The 14,707-nt window shown below is 56.1% G+C and overlaps 1 protein-coding gene across 3 annotated transcripts in view; it reads left to right on the plus strand.

The window, feature by feature from the left end:
• Positions 1-599: 599 nt before the first annotated feature.
• CD99L2 (CD99 molecule like 2) overlaps positions 600-14,707 on the plus strand; it is a 43,560-nt gene continuing 29,452 nt past the window's right edge. For all 3 annotated transcript variants that reach the window (XM_037511825.2, XM_037511826.2, XM_054695505.1), the window contains exon 1: positions 600-691. In XM_037511825.2, coding sequence (XP_037367722.1) covers positions 625-691 — 67 coding nt within the window. In that variant the 5' untranslated portion in view covers positions 600-624. The remainder of the gene's footprint in view (positions 692-14,707) is intronic.

A 14,707-nucleotide genomic window follows, 5' to 3' on the forward strand; every position in this document is an offset into this window, starting at 1 on the left:
GCCGCAGCTGGAAGGGCCGCTAGGGAACAGCCGGTTACCAGAAGGACGCCCAGGCCAGAAGGGGAAGAACCGGGTCCAAGGTCACTGGGCCGGCCGAGCGCGCTGGGCCCGGGAGGAGTCTGACGGGCCCCGGTGCAGATCGGCGAACACCCGGGCGGCCGACGCCTCCCGCTCCGCGGCCAATGCGGTCCCCCGCTCCAGAGTTGCGCCCCGGGCACACTGGGGGCCCCCCCTCGGCCTGCGGGACCCCGCCCCGCCCCGCCCCGCCCCGCCCCCAGACGGCAAGCCGCCCCCCACCCCCGGTGGAGGCCCCGCCCCCGGGGTCGCGGCTCCGCCCCCAGACTGCGTTCTCGCTCCGCCCCTGCCGCCCCGCCCCGCCCCCACACCGCAGGCTCTGTCGCGCCCCGCGAGGCACTTCCCCGCCCCACGTCCTTGGCCCCCGCGCGGCGCCCCCGGCGCCGGCGCACCCCTCCGCAGCTCCCCGGGGCCGCGCGCGCGCCGGCTCTGGGCGGGGCCACGCCGAGAGGTGGGCTCCGCCCCCTCCCCCGCGGCTCCTCCCCAACCTCCCCTCGGGCGCTGTCACTCCAGCGGTGCTCCGCCGGGCCCCGCCGCCCTCTCCCAGCCATGCCGGCCTGGCGCCCCGCGGTCCTCGTCTGCCTCGCTTTGTGCCTGGCCGCGCCAGTTCAGAGAGGTAAGGTGGGCGGGGGGTGCGGGGGGACCCCGCCCGGTGGGCCCGCGGGGCGGGGGCTCGGCGCCCCTTCGGCTCCGTGGTGCGCATGAGCGGCCCGGCCCCCGCCCCGCTGGCCTGCAGTGCCCGCGCGGGGCTCAGGGCTGGGGTGCGATCCCCGAGCTCGCCAGGGCCGACCCTGCTCGATCCTTGTGGCCAGAGAAGAGCTCCCCGAGCCCCCTGCTAATGCTGGGCTGGAAAGCCACGGGATTGTCCTCCTTTAAAATCCGGAACAAGCAGGTGTCACCACCGCTGACAACAGCTATCCCCAGAAGACTGCCTTTCGGGGGACCTTCAAGAGACCACTCATTCCCTTGAGCGGGACTTCTAGAAGTATGCTTGGGGTCATCTGCAGCAGAAGCCCGTGGGGAACTTCTTGCATGGATTTCTATCCCCTTTTGTTAGGATCGTGCCGGGATGGGGGCAGGGAGCATGTGTTAGCTCTAAGCAGGTCCCAGGTGCTTCTGGTGCCTGTCCCAGTTTTCTAACCATTGATAATGCGATGTCAAGGAGGAGAGAGGAATTCTGCAAACGAAGGGACCAAGTTTCTTCAATCCCTACTACTGAGTGTGCCCCAGGGCCCAGCAGAACTGCCTCACCTGGGGATGTGAGGGTTGCGGCAGCTCAGGCCCTGCCCCTGCCCTGCTGGGTCAGACTTTCCATTTGTCTAGATTCCCACGTTATCCCCTGGCACTCTGGAGCCTGAGAAGCATCTTCTTAGAACAAATGCAGTCTTTGGTTAAAAATAGGTTCTCCAACCTGTACCAACAGAATCTTCTTACACTTATTTAAATCCCATCTCTGCATCAGAAAAGGGATTTGAAGAAAACAGTGCCCCTGAGCACATGCAAAGAAGGCACATTCAGTTACTGTCAAAGATACGAGGCCAGCAAAACCCAAACTTCCTTGTAGAGCTGAGTTCTGGTGAGATTTATATTACACATGAGGAATCTTGGAAAACAGTGCTAACCAGGGCAGTTTTGTAAAAGATGCGAAAATGCTTCTCATGTGGGCAGTCCCCATGGTGTGAATACAAGAAGAGCCACTCACCATTTTATAAAAGGCCGGGCTGCGTTCTAGATGTTACTGCAGCAAACAACAGACTGACAGTCCTCTTAGGGCCCGGAGGTCCCGGTGTGGAGCAATGCGCACAGATGTCCTGGTCTACGTAACATTAGTGCTGTGAAGAAGATTAAAACACGTTGCAGGGTTGTGGGATTTTGTTTTGGGGTAAACACGTTTGTTTTGATTATGATGCATTTGTGCGGAAAACCGTAATCATCGGTTCACTTACAGCTAATGAGATGGAAGATTTGCAAGTGGGAGCGCAAGACAGGTGGAAAAGCCATACTCCCTGCCAGGCCGTGTCCTGAAGGACGCTGAGGCGTTGAGAGATGCACAGCAGCGAGAATCGGTGCCCCATTCGCCTCGCTTGCTGCAGGAGGCTGTGCGGGAGCGGGTGGGGGAAGCACACACCAGTTCAGCCATGTTGCAGCTGAGGAAGTGCAGACCCAGAGAGGTGAAGTCACGAGCCTCGGGCGGCAGAACTGAGTGGATCCCAGGCTCGTGTGAGCCCAGCGTCATTGCACAAGGCCACCACGCTGGGAAGCCGTCCTCCTCTCGCTTGCCAGCCAGGCGGCCTTGGGAAAGTTCTCACTGTGTTTGCTCGTCCAGATAATGCCACCAGTTCCCGGAGGTGTCTGACGAGGACCAGACGTGTCACTCTCACATCTGCAGCCCTGCCAGTAGTACCGTCTCCTGAGGGCCTGCTGTGCGCCAGGGATGTCCCGTGTACTGCTTTTAACTGTCCCACCACCTGGGTTAACTATTAGGCCTACCTTCCAGGTGAGGGGCCTCGGTCACACAGCTGGGAAGAGAGACTCAGGCTCTCAGCCACTTTGATGAAGGAATCCGAACCAGAGGAAGTTTTGACTTCCAGGTAGTGACCCAGTTTTCTGGGTCTTTTATGCCAAATCAGATGGCAGCTGCGGGTTTTGCATTGTGCCTCCCTGGGGACTGGGACATTAGTGTCAGAACTGCTGCACTGAAGTAAGCAAACACCAGGTGACCCGTTGAGACAGACTTTAAGCTCCCAGGAGTTTGAAAGGGTGTTGACAAGCGTTGCCCCGCTAATTCCGGATGGGTTTTTGGTCCACTGATGTGTGTCCCGGCGCTCACCTACGGAGATGGGAAGCTGTTTTTTTTGGGCAATAGCAGGGCTCCCGTTTCCTGAATACCTGCCACGCCAGGCCTCTGTTGCCTCTCACACATTTTCCCCTCACAACTACTCCCCAGACATTGGCACTGTGACCATCTGGTCTCCTGAGGCCTGCAGTCCAGTGGCCTCCCCATGTGCTGGCTACACCGGCCTTATCTGCACCCAGGTGCCCAGGGGCATGGCAGTGAACTCGTCCCATGCATATTTTTAATTTTCAAGGAAATGCAGTGATGATTTAAGATGCCACACAAACTATTATTAAATTGCTTGGAACAACTTAATAAATGGAACTATTAGGTCTTCCTTCGGTTGAGGGGTACTGTGAAGAAATCAATGAGACATTAGGGGAAATCTATGGACTGAACCCAGTGGGAAATCGGAGGCCAAGGGAAGCCACTGGCACTGCCATGTTGGTGGTTCTGAGGTGATCATAAGTGGCAGGCCCTGCTGAGGACAGAGCTGCTACTGCATGGACGAGCAGCTACTTACTGGGTATCGGGCGTGGTGGGCGAAACAGAGCAGGATAAAGTCAAGCCTACTCCTCAAGGAGCGCAGTCTGGACAGACCTGGAAGCAGCTGTACCTAGTGCGCCTGAGCCATCATGAAGGAGACAGGATTCCATTATGGCTGCCATGCTGTCTGCCCGTGAGACCTCCACCCCCTCTCTCCCCCTGCAGAAAGCTGTTCTGTCCTCGACTGATGCCTAATCAGCCACTGCAAACTTAGTAGCTTAAAACAACCACCATTTAATTACGCTCCTTGATTCTGAGACTGAGAGTCAGGACACAGCAGGGATGCTGTCTCCTAGGCCCTCCCCTGGGAAGATGCACACAATGGGGGGTTCCTACACGCGCATGTCCCAAAGGGCCCCGCACAGCTGAGGCTGTTGCCATGTGGCCTCTCCCGGCCTTCGGGCATGCTACAGCATGGTGCTGTACTGGACCGTCCACACAGCCCCCCCAGGCCCCATGTGCCAGTCTTCCAGTGGACAGCGTGGAACCACCTGGCTTTTTAAAAACTGTGGTAAAATACACACAAAATGCCATTTAACTATTTTTAAAGTGTGCAGTTTAAAGGCACGAAGTCCCTTGTCAACGCTGCACCCATCAGCACGATGCCGCCAGGAGACTTGCATTGCCCTGAGGGGGAATGCCATGCCCGTTACCCGTCAGTCCCCAGCCCCCCTCACCCAGCCCCTGGCAGCCATGGCCAGCTCTCGGTCTATTTGAATTTGCCTGTTCTGGACCCTTCATAGCAGTGGAATTAGCCACTGTGTGGTCTCTTGTGACTGGCTTCTTTCACTTAGGGTCACTTTCCTGAGGTTCAGCGCGTGGCGGCCTGGGTCAGCGCGCCATTCCTTTCAGTGACTGAATGAGATTCCATTGTCTGCGGACACTACGGTTTGCTTTGTCTCTTCATCAGCTGATGGACACTTGGGCTTGTCTTCCCTTTGGGGCTGCATCTGTTGAGCACAGTGGTCTGTTTTTCCTCCGGGGGCCATATGCCCAGCGCCTGGCCTCTGATGACGCTTGCGCTGCGCTCTGTAACTGAGTCGCTTGATGAAGCTCATCCACATTCAAGGTGAGAACATGTACCCCACCTCACAATGGGGGCGTGTTCATTTTCAGCCACAATTTCAGAATTCCACGTAATTCCACTGAGACTTCAAGGTCCAGACAAAGTGCTGCTTGTTCCGTGCGGCCTTCTCGAGCTCTGCTGGTTGGACACTACGCAGACTTGCTCTGACGTGCCATGCTGGTACATGGAGTGTGTGCTTGTTTTCTTGCATGCTGCACTTTCTCAGTTTCATTCCTAGTATGGTAAATATCCTTGGACAGGACCCACATAAGTAAAATCTCCTTCAGAGTCTCAGTTTGTGAGTATATTGAGTCCTAAGACCAGAGAGCCAGAAAGTTGCTGTTCTGGGGTATACGGCACAGAGCACCTCCTGGGCTGCCTGGGGCCTGTCTCTTCCTCTGACCCGCAGGCCTTGAGCTCTCCCAAGTGAGCGCGCCAGTTTCTGTCAGCACTGAAGTCTCCCCTGTGCCACAGCCTCATCAGTACTTGCTACGTCAGGCTTTGCTCTCATTTAATGTTATTCTGGTTGCATTTGTTGTGCAATTTGATTTCTTTTATGAATTGCCTGGTCAAGTCTTGGCTCATTTTTCTGTTTATTCTTTTTCCATAGTTCTCACTCACTCACCCGCCTGCTTGCTCACTCCCGACGCCTGGGTAGTTTTGGCTCTGTACTGCTCATCGTTCTTGAAATAGGCACGTGGGGCTATTTTGAAGTTCACGTAGCTAGGCCTTCTCTCACACAAGACTTGGGTCTGATTTCACCCAGGGCCTGGAACCACCGAAAATAAGTGCCTGAGCTTCCCCTCGTGTCTCCCCCGCACCAAGGCTGCCTTCCATGCAGCCCTCTGGGGTTTACATTGGGGAGGGGCAAGTTTGTTTCTGAGTCACCTTTATCCCAAGGGTGCAGCTCTTTGGGGTTCCTCTTAAATATGGGAAGAATTTTCCGTTATAGTCGTCAGTGTGGGTGGCCATGGGCACACGCTCCTCTGGGCAGGCACTGACCATGGTTTTGGCAACCTTCCAAGCCAGATGAAGGCAACTGAGAAACCCTTACCCTGTTTATCCAGGTAACCTGCTGTTGTATTTTCATTCGTAATTAAAATTCTTTCAAATATGACTTTTGATAACGAGGTGAACTTTGGGTCTTTGCTGTTATAAATCACACTTCCGTACCCCTGTACCTGATACTTGGCTGAGGAGACTCACTATGGGGTGGCTGGGAGTGGTGGGAGGTGGGGGTCTGGACCGGGCATACCACTTGTACCAACTTGCATTACTGTTATTCTAGAACTTGCACATGGGTAGTCCTGCCTCCCGGCCTCCTCTCTTCTGAGTTGAGAGGGGAGGGAGCCAGCTGGAGAGTTAAGGTTAGAAGGAGTAACATCAGCTGACAGAGAGCTGCTCACCAAGGCGCCCCAGGGCCTGGCGCCAGTCACACGCCCTGAGCTGGCAGCTGTGCCAGTGCCAGTCGGCCCAGGCTAGGAGACCTGCCCCTGCAACATGACACCGCCCTAAAGGCTCCTTGGGGTCCCTCTAAATGTGGGAAGGTGGGGCCCCTCGCTGGGCACATGGCCCCCTGCAGGAAGCACTGATTCCATGCCACTGTGCGCCATACCCTCGTGGGGCCAGGGAGGGCATTCTCTCGGAGTGGGGCCCTGTAGGGGGAGGGGACAGGACGTTGTGGCAGGGACTGCGAGTGCTGGCTCCCATCTCTGCGGTGACAGGCTGGGGCTGTGTCAGGTGGGAAAAGGAGGAGGAGGGGCACAGACCCCAAGGAGAGCAGGGAGGGATGGCAAGGAGCTGCCCACAGGCTCTCCAGTCTGTGGGACAGGAGGTCACCCCAGGATTAGGAAGGTAGGGCCCGGACAGAGAGCGGGTTTTCCCAGGCAGGACCGTGTCTCACCCAAGGCGGGGACGGAGTGGTCTCTAGAAAAATGAGGTGCCTGATCTAGTGACAGGCAAGTATGGAGCCCGAGAGGCCCTTGAATGGAGTGGGCTCGAGCATTGTGTTGAACTGAAGATGTGGAGCTGGGCAAGGAGGTGAAGGGGCCAAGGGTAGGCTCTGGAGGACCAGAGGAAGGAAACCCAGGCCACACATGGCGGCCTGGGCCAGGATGACTTGGGGCGACAGAACCCCTGACCAGTGCCACTTCGTCACTCCATGACCAGGAGGGAAGGTGCTGGAAGTCAGGAGCGCTCAGCCTCAAGGTGGCTGCAACCCCAGAAGAGGAGGGAGGCTGGCTGAGGGCAGGGCGGGTTTCCTGGAAGGCCCCAGTCTTCCTGCAGGGGACGAAGAAGGCAGAAAGTTGCCAAGGCCCTTGCAGTGGACACAGGGTGTGTTTCCCTCCCTGGAACTGCAGGAGGCTCAGGTAGGTCGTGCCTTCTTGCCCCCTCCACCCACCCTGTCTTGAGCCACTTTCATTTCCACGCGCCGTGCCCCTCGGCCTTTGAGGGTGAACAGTGCAGTGCAGTGACTGCTAGTTAGTCAGTGTTGAGCAACCATCTATTGAATCTGGAACATTTTTGTCACCCCCCCCAAAAAAGACCTCCTACCCTTAGCATCCCGCTCTAGGCCCCTCCCCCGCCAGCCCCGACAGCTACTGTTGCTCGTGTTCTGTGCAGGTCTCCGCTGCTTGCCTTTTCCCAGCCAAGTAGTATTCCAGGGGGTGCATGGGGGTGGCGCCTGTCCATTCAGATGGACATTTGGGTGGTTTCTACTTCCGGCTGCTGAGTAAACTGCATAGACATGCGCGCACAGGTGTTTGTGTGGGTTTAGGGTTCCGGGTCTCCCCGGTGGGGTCGCAAGGTTACATGGCGATGCTAGCTTTTGACTTCTTCAGGCATGAGCGGGCCGTGTTGCAAAGCTGCTGCATCGTTGTACAACATCGTTGTGCTGCATCGTTGTACATCCCCCCAGCAGTGGCCCCCAAATTCTCCACATTCTCACCAACACTTGGTATTTTCTGGGTGGTGATGGTGGTGGTTTTGGAGAAGGGCATCCTAATGGGCGCGGAGCAGTTGCCTCTGAGGTTCTGACTTTCATTGCCCTAGTGACAGGCGGAGTTGAGCAGACTTTTATGTGCTTAGCGGAGCATGTGCATGAGCGGGAGTCTGTTCAGTGCAAAGGGCACTCAACCGGGAAGCAGGAGGCTTGGAGCTGACTCCCACCCCCCACGCCCAGCTGAGTGGGTGCCTGGGCTTGTGCTTAGGGGTTATGGTACGATGCATTCGTAAGGGTGGCGCTCTGTCCTTACTGTGGAGTTATCTGGGTGATGTACTGTAATTTAAAAAATGTATTTAGACATTGCTCTGATTTTAAAAAATGCAGAAATTGTAGAATCCAACAAGATATGCTTTTCTCAAGTTAGTCCTTTTTTTTGAATTTCTTATTTCCCCATACATTTCATCCAGCTATACCTTAGGGTCCAAATTTCAAGTTAAGGGCCTCCCTGGTGGCGCAGGTGGTTGAGCGCCATACTGTGAAGCTGTCCGCAGCCTCTGCAGCGCAGGTTCTATCCCGCCCGGCTGGCGAGGGTCCCACATGGTGCAGCAGACCTCTCCTGTCTCGCCTGCTGCTCCCTTCAGCAGTGGATTTCGTCAGTGTGCCTGTTCTGTTCTCCACTGTCTCTGGTGAATCCTCTCACCCTCCTGCGCATCTGGCCTGTACTCCGATTCTTGTATAAAAATAAATAAATCTTTTAAAAAAAAAAACAAATTTGAAGTTAAAAAATGAAAGTCCCTGGGAATTTTGGTTGGAATTGCATTGACTAGGCAGGCTGATATTGAGAAGAGGGTGACTTTGTGCAGTACTAAATCTTTTGATCCAAACACATGGGTTCTTTCTTTAGTTCTGTGTTCTTTTGCATTTTATAACTTCATGTTCATACTTCACATTTCTTGTGTCTTATTCCAAGTACTTTTTAGTATGTATTTGTTATAAATGGGATTTCCTGCCATGACATTTGCTGAATGGTGCTTGTCGCTGTCTGAGAGAGCTGCTCGGCAGTGTTGATTGGTTCTTGGAAACTCTGGCTCTCGGCGAAAGGACCTGGAGCAGGAGCAGGTCCTTGAGGACCCCTGCGCTGTCTTCCTCCCCATCAGCGTTGTTACAGGACGCTCAGTCTCCCGGGGTCCGCAGCAGCCATCGTGTCATCTGCAAATGGCCATGGCTTTGCCTCTGTTTCCCTCGGGGCCGGGCGTGCGCCTCCCGCGTCCTCACAGTGCCGATGTCCACAGTAGCGCGAAGTGACTTCTTGCTTGTTTGTGGCTTTGCTCTGCGCCACGTGGTCTGAGCGTGTTAAGGATAAATCTTCATTCTAGATTTGGCTTTTTAACAAAGCCGAGTTAGGCACGAAACCTGATGAAGCTGTGTCTCAGCCCCTCTCAGGATGTCAGCTCCCCTGGCCCGCGGGGATAGTCCCTTCCGGGCGAGCCCGTGGGTAGCTCGGCAAGCCCAGCGCGGTTCCAATGTTTCCCTTTTCCCTACGTGACCGGGCTCGCTCCGTGCGTACCTGGTGCTTTTTCTGGTGACATTCAAAAGTGAGGCCCGTTTTTTCCTGTGCCGCTTCTGTGCTACGCCTTCCTGCTGTCGTTAAAAGAAGCAGGACGTTTTCCTTGTTTCTGTGCTCTGGAAAATTTGACCAGTGGAGAAATCATCTGCCTTTTGAGGATTGAAATTATTTTCCTGCGGCTTGAGTCTGGCCGGTTCTTTCCGAAGGGCTTTCTCATGCCCCTCCTGGTGGTTGCTCTATTTCATTTTTCTTTCTTCTTGACTGATTTTTGAAAATTCATATGGCTCTAGAATAATGTCCATTCAATCCAAGGGCTTTTGGGGTCTGTTTTGTTCACTGCTGTAGCCCTAAGATCTGGAAGAAGGTAGGGCACGTAGTAGGCACTTACAAGCCCATGGAATGGATGACAGAGGCAAGCAGTGAACAAGTAGGAGCCGTGAAAGCTTTGTCTTCTCGTGATTCCCTTGCCTTAGTAGTTACTACTTCTTTCTAATGCGTCTGTCAGTTCTTTTCTTTCTCCATGAGATTAGTGAGTGTTTTACCCCCTCGTGACCCTTGTGTGAAGAAAGCAGGCAGAAGGAGCGGGTGGACTGTGCAGAGGAAGAAAAGTCAGGTTCTCTTCAGACAGTGTTTGACGCCGGAAGACAGTAGGCCGATGCCTCTCCATGGGTGTGGGGAGAAAAGTGTGTCCACGTTGTCTTGCTCACAGAGAGGTGATACAAGGCATTCGAGAAAATGTCAGGCTTCCTGTACATGACCATGGGCGGCTGCTTGATTTGTAATTATCAAACAGTGAAATTGGCCCACATGCTCGGCTATAACGAGGAGCAAACGATTGCTAACACGGCCACCGGGGTGAGTCTGAGACGTGGTGCTGCGCAAGAGAATACATGCCATGCAGCGTCGCGGGCACAGGCCTCTCCTGCAGTCCAGTCCATGCGCAGCTTTTGACTTAGCTGCTCCGAATAGCCTGTGTCGACCGGAGACCTTACCAGCGACATCAAAGTCGATGGGTATATTTCCTAGGTTCTGTCTTGTGCACTGTCGTCTTACAGTAATGCCAGCTACAGAAAGGACAGTCGTGAGGGAGACGAGACCCACTGACAGAAGTCTGCGTTGTCTGTTTATAAGAAAACCAAAGTGCCAGTGTCCCTGTGGGATTCGAGCCCATGCTGTGCAAGGTCAGCCGCACTTGATTCCATTGCTGTGGCGTTCTTGAGAACATCACTGTGCACGTGGCGAGCACACGGCCGTCAGGGGTGAGGAGCAGGTGGGGGCGGCGGCAGAAGCCGAAGGGGAGCCGTGTGGCGGTGGAATTATCCTGACGGTGGTGGTCGCAGTGACACGGTGTGCAGTGCTTCCTACACACGCGCGCCAGCAAAGCCGGGGGATCGGATAAAGTGGGCGCGCTGTAGTGCCCGCACTGCGTCAAGCGTGCAGGTCCACCTTTCCAGGCGCTGGGCGCCACACAATAGCTGTTCCTCCTCACAAGCACACGTGCTTGTGTGAGTGTGTTGTTATCTCAAAAGTGACATGTCACTTAGGAACATCCCTGAGACATCTACCTAATAACACCCCGAGAGCCACGAGGCGACAGTGCGGACTCAGGAGGGGAAGCCAGGGGAGAGCTGGCGGGGAGCCCGGGCTCCGACCGCAGGGCCGATCCGCCAGGTACGCCGCTGCCTCCCCAGCAGGAACCCGGGCCAGGGGCTCCTGGCTCGGGCCTCTTCGAGCCTGGGGATTTACAGGCTGGGGGAGGGAACAATAAGAGCTGAAATTGTGCCAGGGCCGGGGTGCAGTGGGGATCGCCCCCTGAGGGGGTGCACGTGCGCAGCACATGCAGCTTTGGAAGCGCATCCTTTTCAGTGCCTGGCCCTGGCCCTGCCCCCACTGCCCGCCGCAGCCGGTGCTCTCCAGCGTGGCCCAAGGTGCCACCATTCCAGCCCCCGTGCCGAGGACACATGAAGGTCATCCTCACGGGCCTCCCACCCCTGCGGCCCCCGCTGACGATCTGCGCGGTCCCTCTGCTCTCTGGCCTCCATCTGCCATCTTCCCTCGTTGGGCCGTGCCCGGCTATGTCCTCTGCTTTCTCCCGCCCCAGGGGCCTCCCTGCTCTGGGAATGGCAGGCGCCTGCACCTCTCAGGCTTGACTCACGAAATAATGGCTGCCTCCCGGCCCCGGTCCTTTGCTCCCCTCCCAGACCTAGCCCAGCGGCCACCCACTCCTGATAGCCTGCCAGGGATGCAGGGCACGTGCAGCTCGAGAACCATCCATTTCAATGTTTCCGTCACCACACTGGGCTCTAGAAACTGCTTTTCAAGTCTGTCTCTCCCCTAATGCCCGTCCCTCTGCTGCCTTCAGTATCTGGTGGCTAAATAGTCCCTGGTGGCTTTCTGCTTCCACTCCCAGAAAGCGATCAGACGCCGGTTAGAGGTCGGCAGTGTTCACAGGGAGCGGGACACCTGCCCCCACCCTCCCAGCCCCCGCCTTGCTGGCCTCAGCCCTCCCCCTCCCCCTCCTGGTACAGCCCGTGCTGGTTTCCGAGTGGGCCGCCCAGCTCTGCCCGGTTCCCTGCGGCCTCTGGTTCCAGTCACCCGTCCGCTGGCCTCCCCGGGAACTCATCATCTTGAAGTGCAGTTTCCTTTCCTTTTTCTCTCAGTGCCTTTAACACAACGGAGAGCGAGCCACATACCCTAAGATGTGCCCTTGGAGTGTACGGTTCAGTGGCAGGAAGGACATTCACAAAGTTGGATCGCCCCAAAAGGCGCCCTCTCACCCTTGCAGCACTTGGCCACGCCCTGGGCCCTGGCAGCCACGAAGCCCTGTCATCTGTCTGCGGGGTCTTGCCTATTTGGGGGCTTGCTGGCAGTGGAAGCTGCGGGATGTGGGCGCTTACCCGTCACCTGAGGTTTCAAGGCTCATCCAGGGTGGAGCGTGGACCAGCCCTTCATCCCACTTCTGGGAAAAACCCCTTCGCAGGGCGAGACCGCTGCTGCTGGGGCCTGCCCTGCGAGGGTACCCCTCACGCAGAAGGCTGCCCAGCACTGGCTTCCTGCGCGCTGGTATCCGCGGTTTGGTAAACGAATGGAGTTGCTGGTGCCCCCAGTGTCTGGAGGTTCTAGACGGTGCTGCTCTTTCTCCGTGGGGGCCCAGCTGGGCTGGGAGGCCGGTGGGCCCGGTGTGTGGGGATGCGGGCCACGATGGAGCCACTGAGCAGGATGGCTTGGGCTGAACAGGGTCCTTCCAGGCCCCGGAGCTGCTCAGGCCACCAGTACCTGGCTCGGTTTCTTTGGGGGGAGAAGGGGTTCCAGCTTCTCTGCAGGGGGGCTGCTCAGGAGCCATGGCCCAGGGTGTCTTCGCTTGCTCAAGTCTTCTTTTGTGTTCTGCGCTGGTGTCCAAGTTTGTCCTGGCTCCATTCTAACATAGCTTGAGCCTGTTTCCGGTAAGGGGTAGTGCGCGTTCAAGAAAATGCTGACATGTTAAGATCCCCAGTGGCGTTTGCAATTTTCTGTGCACATCCAGTAATGGTCTTAAGTATTTTTTTTATTGAGGTGTAATTTATGTGCCGCCAAATGCTAAGGTATCAAGATCCTTAAGTTCAATCAATTTTGATGAATGCATATCAAGGCAGAACGCTTTTATCACTCGAGAATGTTCCCTGACATCACTTGTAGCCTCCCCACCCCCACCTCCCAAGCAGCCACTGCTGATTTTTACACCTCTGCTTGGTTTTGTCTGTTCCAGAATGTCGCCGAGACCATACCTGTCTACCCTTCTGTGTCTGCGGCTCGTTTTGAGGTCCATCCACATCATGGGTCTTGGTGCTTTTCGCGCGGGGCGCCTTTCCAGTGGGAGAGGGTGGCACGTGTGCTGCCCCGTTGTCTTGCTGGCGGGCATGCGGGTGTCTCCTGTCTCGCCCGGGGAGCTGCTGTGTCTGTGCGGGGCTTTGTGTGGACATGGCTTTTCCTTCCTCTTGTTTGAGGACCTACCAGGGCAGCTACTGACTCAGTGTGAATATGTTCAGCTTTTTAGGAAACTGTTAGAGTTTTCCAAAGCCGTCGTGCCCTATCCCGCTCTCACCCGCACGTTTACAGCTCAGCCCCCCCCCCCCCCCCCCCCCCCCCCCCCCCCCCCGCTCCTTTGTCTTCAGGTTATGTTACCATCTCATCCACCTTCCTTCTGGAAGTTCATCTTAGGATCACCTGGCTCCTCCCCACCCCCTCCCAGGCCAGGCACTTTTTGGAATGTTCTCACCTGCCTGCTGTTTGCCAGGGGTTCCGGGGGCAGGAGTGCCGGGGTGGGGGGCAGGGTGGTCGTTACCTGATAGCCGGTCTCCCTGAAGAAGGACCCGCCGGTCTCCTGCCTTGCCTTCCTCCGCCTTGCGCACTGGTTTTCCAAGCAGCAAAGAACAAAAATGATGATTTCTGCTTCCGCTGAGCCTTCAGATAAAGGAATATTAACCTTTCAGCCTAAACTTTACTACACGTCCAAGAACAACTTATTTCAGAGAAATGGGACCGCTGACATTTTACACCGTTTTAAATGTTAAAGCTCTTTTCTGGGGTGGGACTGAACAGAACTCTGGGGTGGGGGTAGAATTGTTTCTCCGGGTCCTGGACGACGTGGCCCAGCGCCCTTGCGTTTCTCTTCACATCAGGTATCCTGCGTGCCTGGCAGCTGCCTGATGCTCCGCCCACCCCCGGGCAGCACAGGCCTCGGTTAGGGACTCCGCGGCTGCAGGAAGGAGAGCAGCGGGCCTGGCCGGGAGTGGCAGCCCCTGTCAGGGGAGCATGGCACGTGGGGTGGAGCCTTTCTGGCGGCAGCAATCCTGGACCTGGGGGATAAGTGACAGGGACGCCCATTGTGACCAGGCATTGAAACAGATTTCACACACAAAGCCCGCAGCCTGGGGCTCTGCATGGCAGGCCTGGTTAGCTCTTAGGGAACAGATGCTCCTACAGAGCACGGTGCACCCAGGAGCGCTGCCCCCACTGCCGAAGCCACTTCGTAGCCCTGGGGGCCTTGCTCCTTTTGTGCTCAAGCATCTGCACGGCCTCGCTCTGCCTGTTTTCAGGGTTTTAGTCCAGCCAGGCTGGATGGCAGGAGCCAGAACCACTTTCAGAAAGGAACGTTCCAGCATGGAGGGAGCAGGGCCAGCGCAGCGGAGGGCTTGCGACTTTCAGCAGAACTTCTCTAGGGAAGCTGGGGGTGGGGGCAGGGAGAGTGGGAAAAGAAACCTAATTATGCAAATTTTGATCTTAAAGCTTTATTCGTATGTTTCCTGGCAGGCTGTTCTTTAATCTCAAGAGCAAGATTGCTCAGAATTACCATATATTCCAGTTAATTGCATTAAAATTATAGCAAAGGTTGTTTTTGCTATAATCAAGAGTGATTTTGATTAATACTTATGAAATCAAATGCCTCACCAGCAGAGGGAGGGAGAACCACCTTCCCAGTCAGCCAGCCCTTCTCCTTCCCTCCCCTTTCCCTGAAGGCCAAACGCACAAATGCGTTCGAAAGGTTTTTCTTTTTAAAATCCACATGCTCCGGTGGGTAGTGTAGTCGTTTTTAAGGAGCACTGCTCAAAGAGGGCGTCGAGTCTTTAGTGCAAAGGTCATGAGAGGAAGACAGGGAGAGGCCTAGCAGAGGTCTCGGTGGGCCCCGGGGGCAGG

The sequence above is a fragment of the Talpa occidentalis genome, unplaced genomic scaffold, assembly GCF_014898055.3.
Source record: "Talpa occidentalis isolate TD23 unplaced genomic scaffold, MPIMG_talOcc4v2.1 talOcc4.15, whole genome shotgun sequence".
NCBI classification, from domain to species: Eukaryota; Metazoa; Chordata; class Mammalia; order Eulipotyphla; family Talpidae; genus Talpa; species Talpa occidentalis.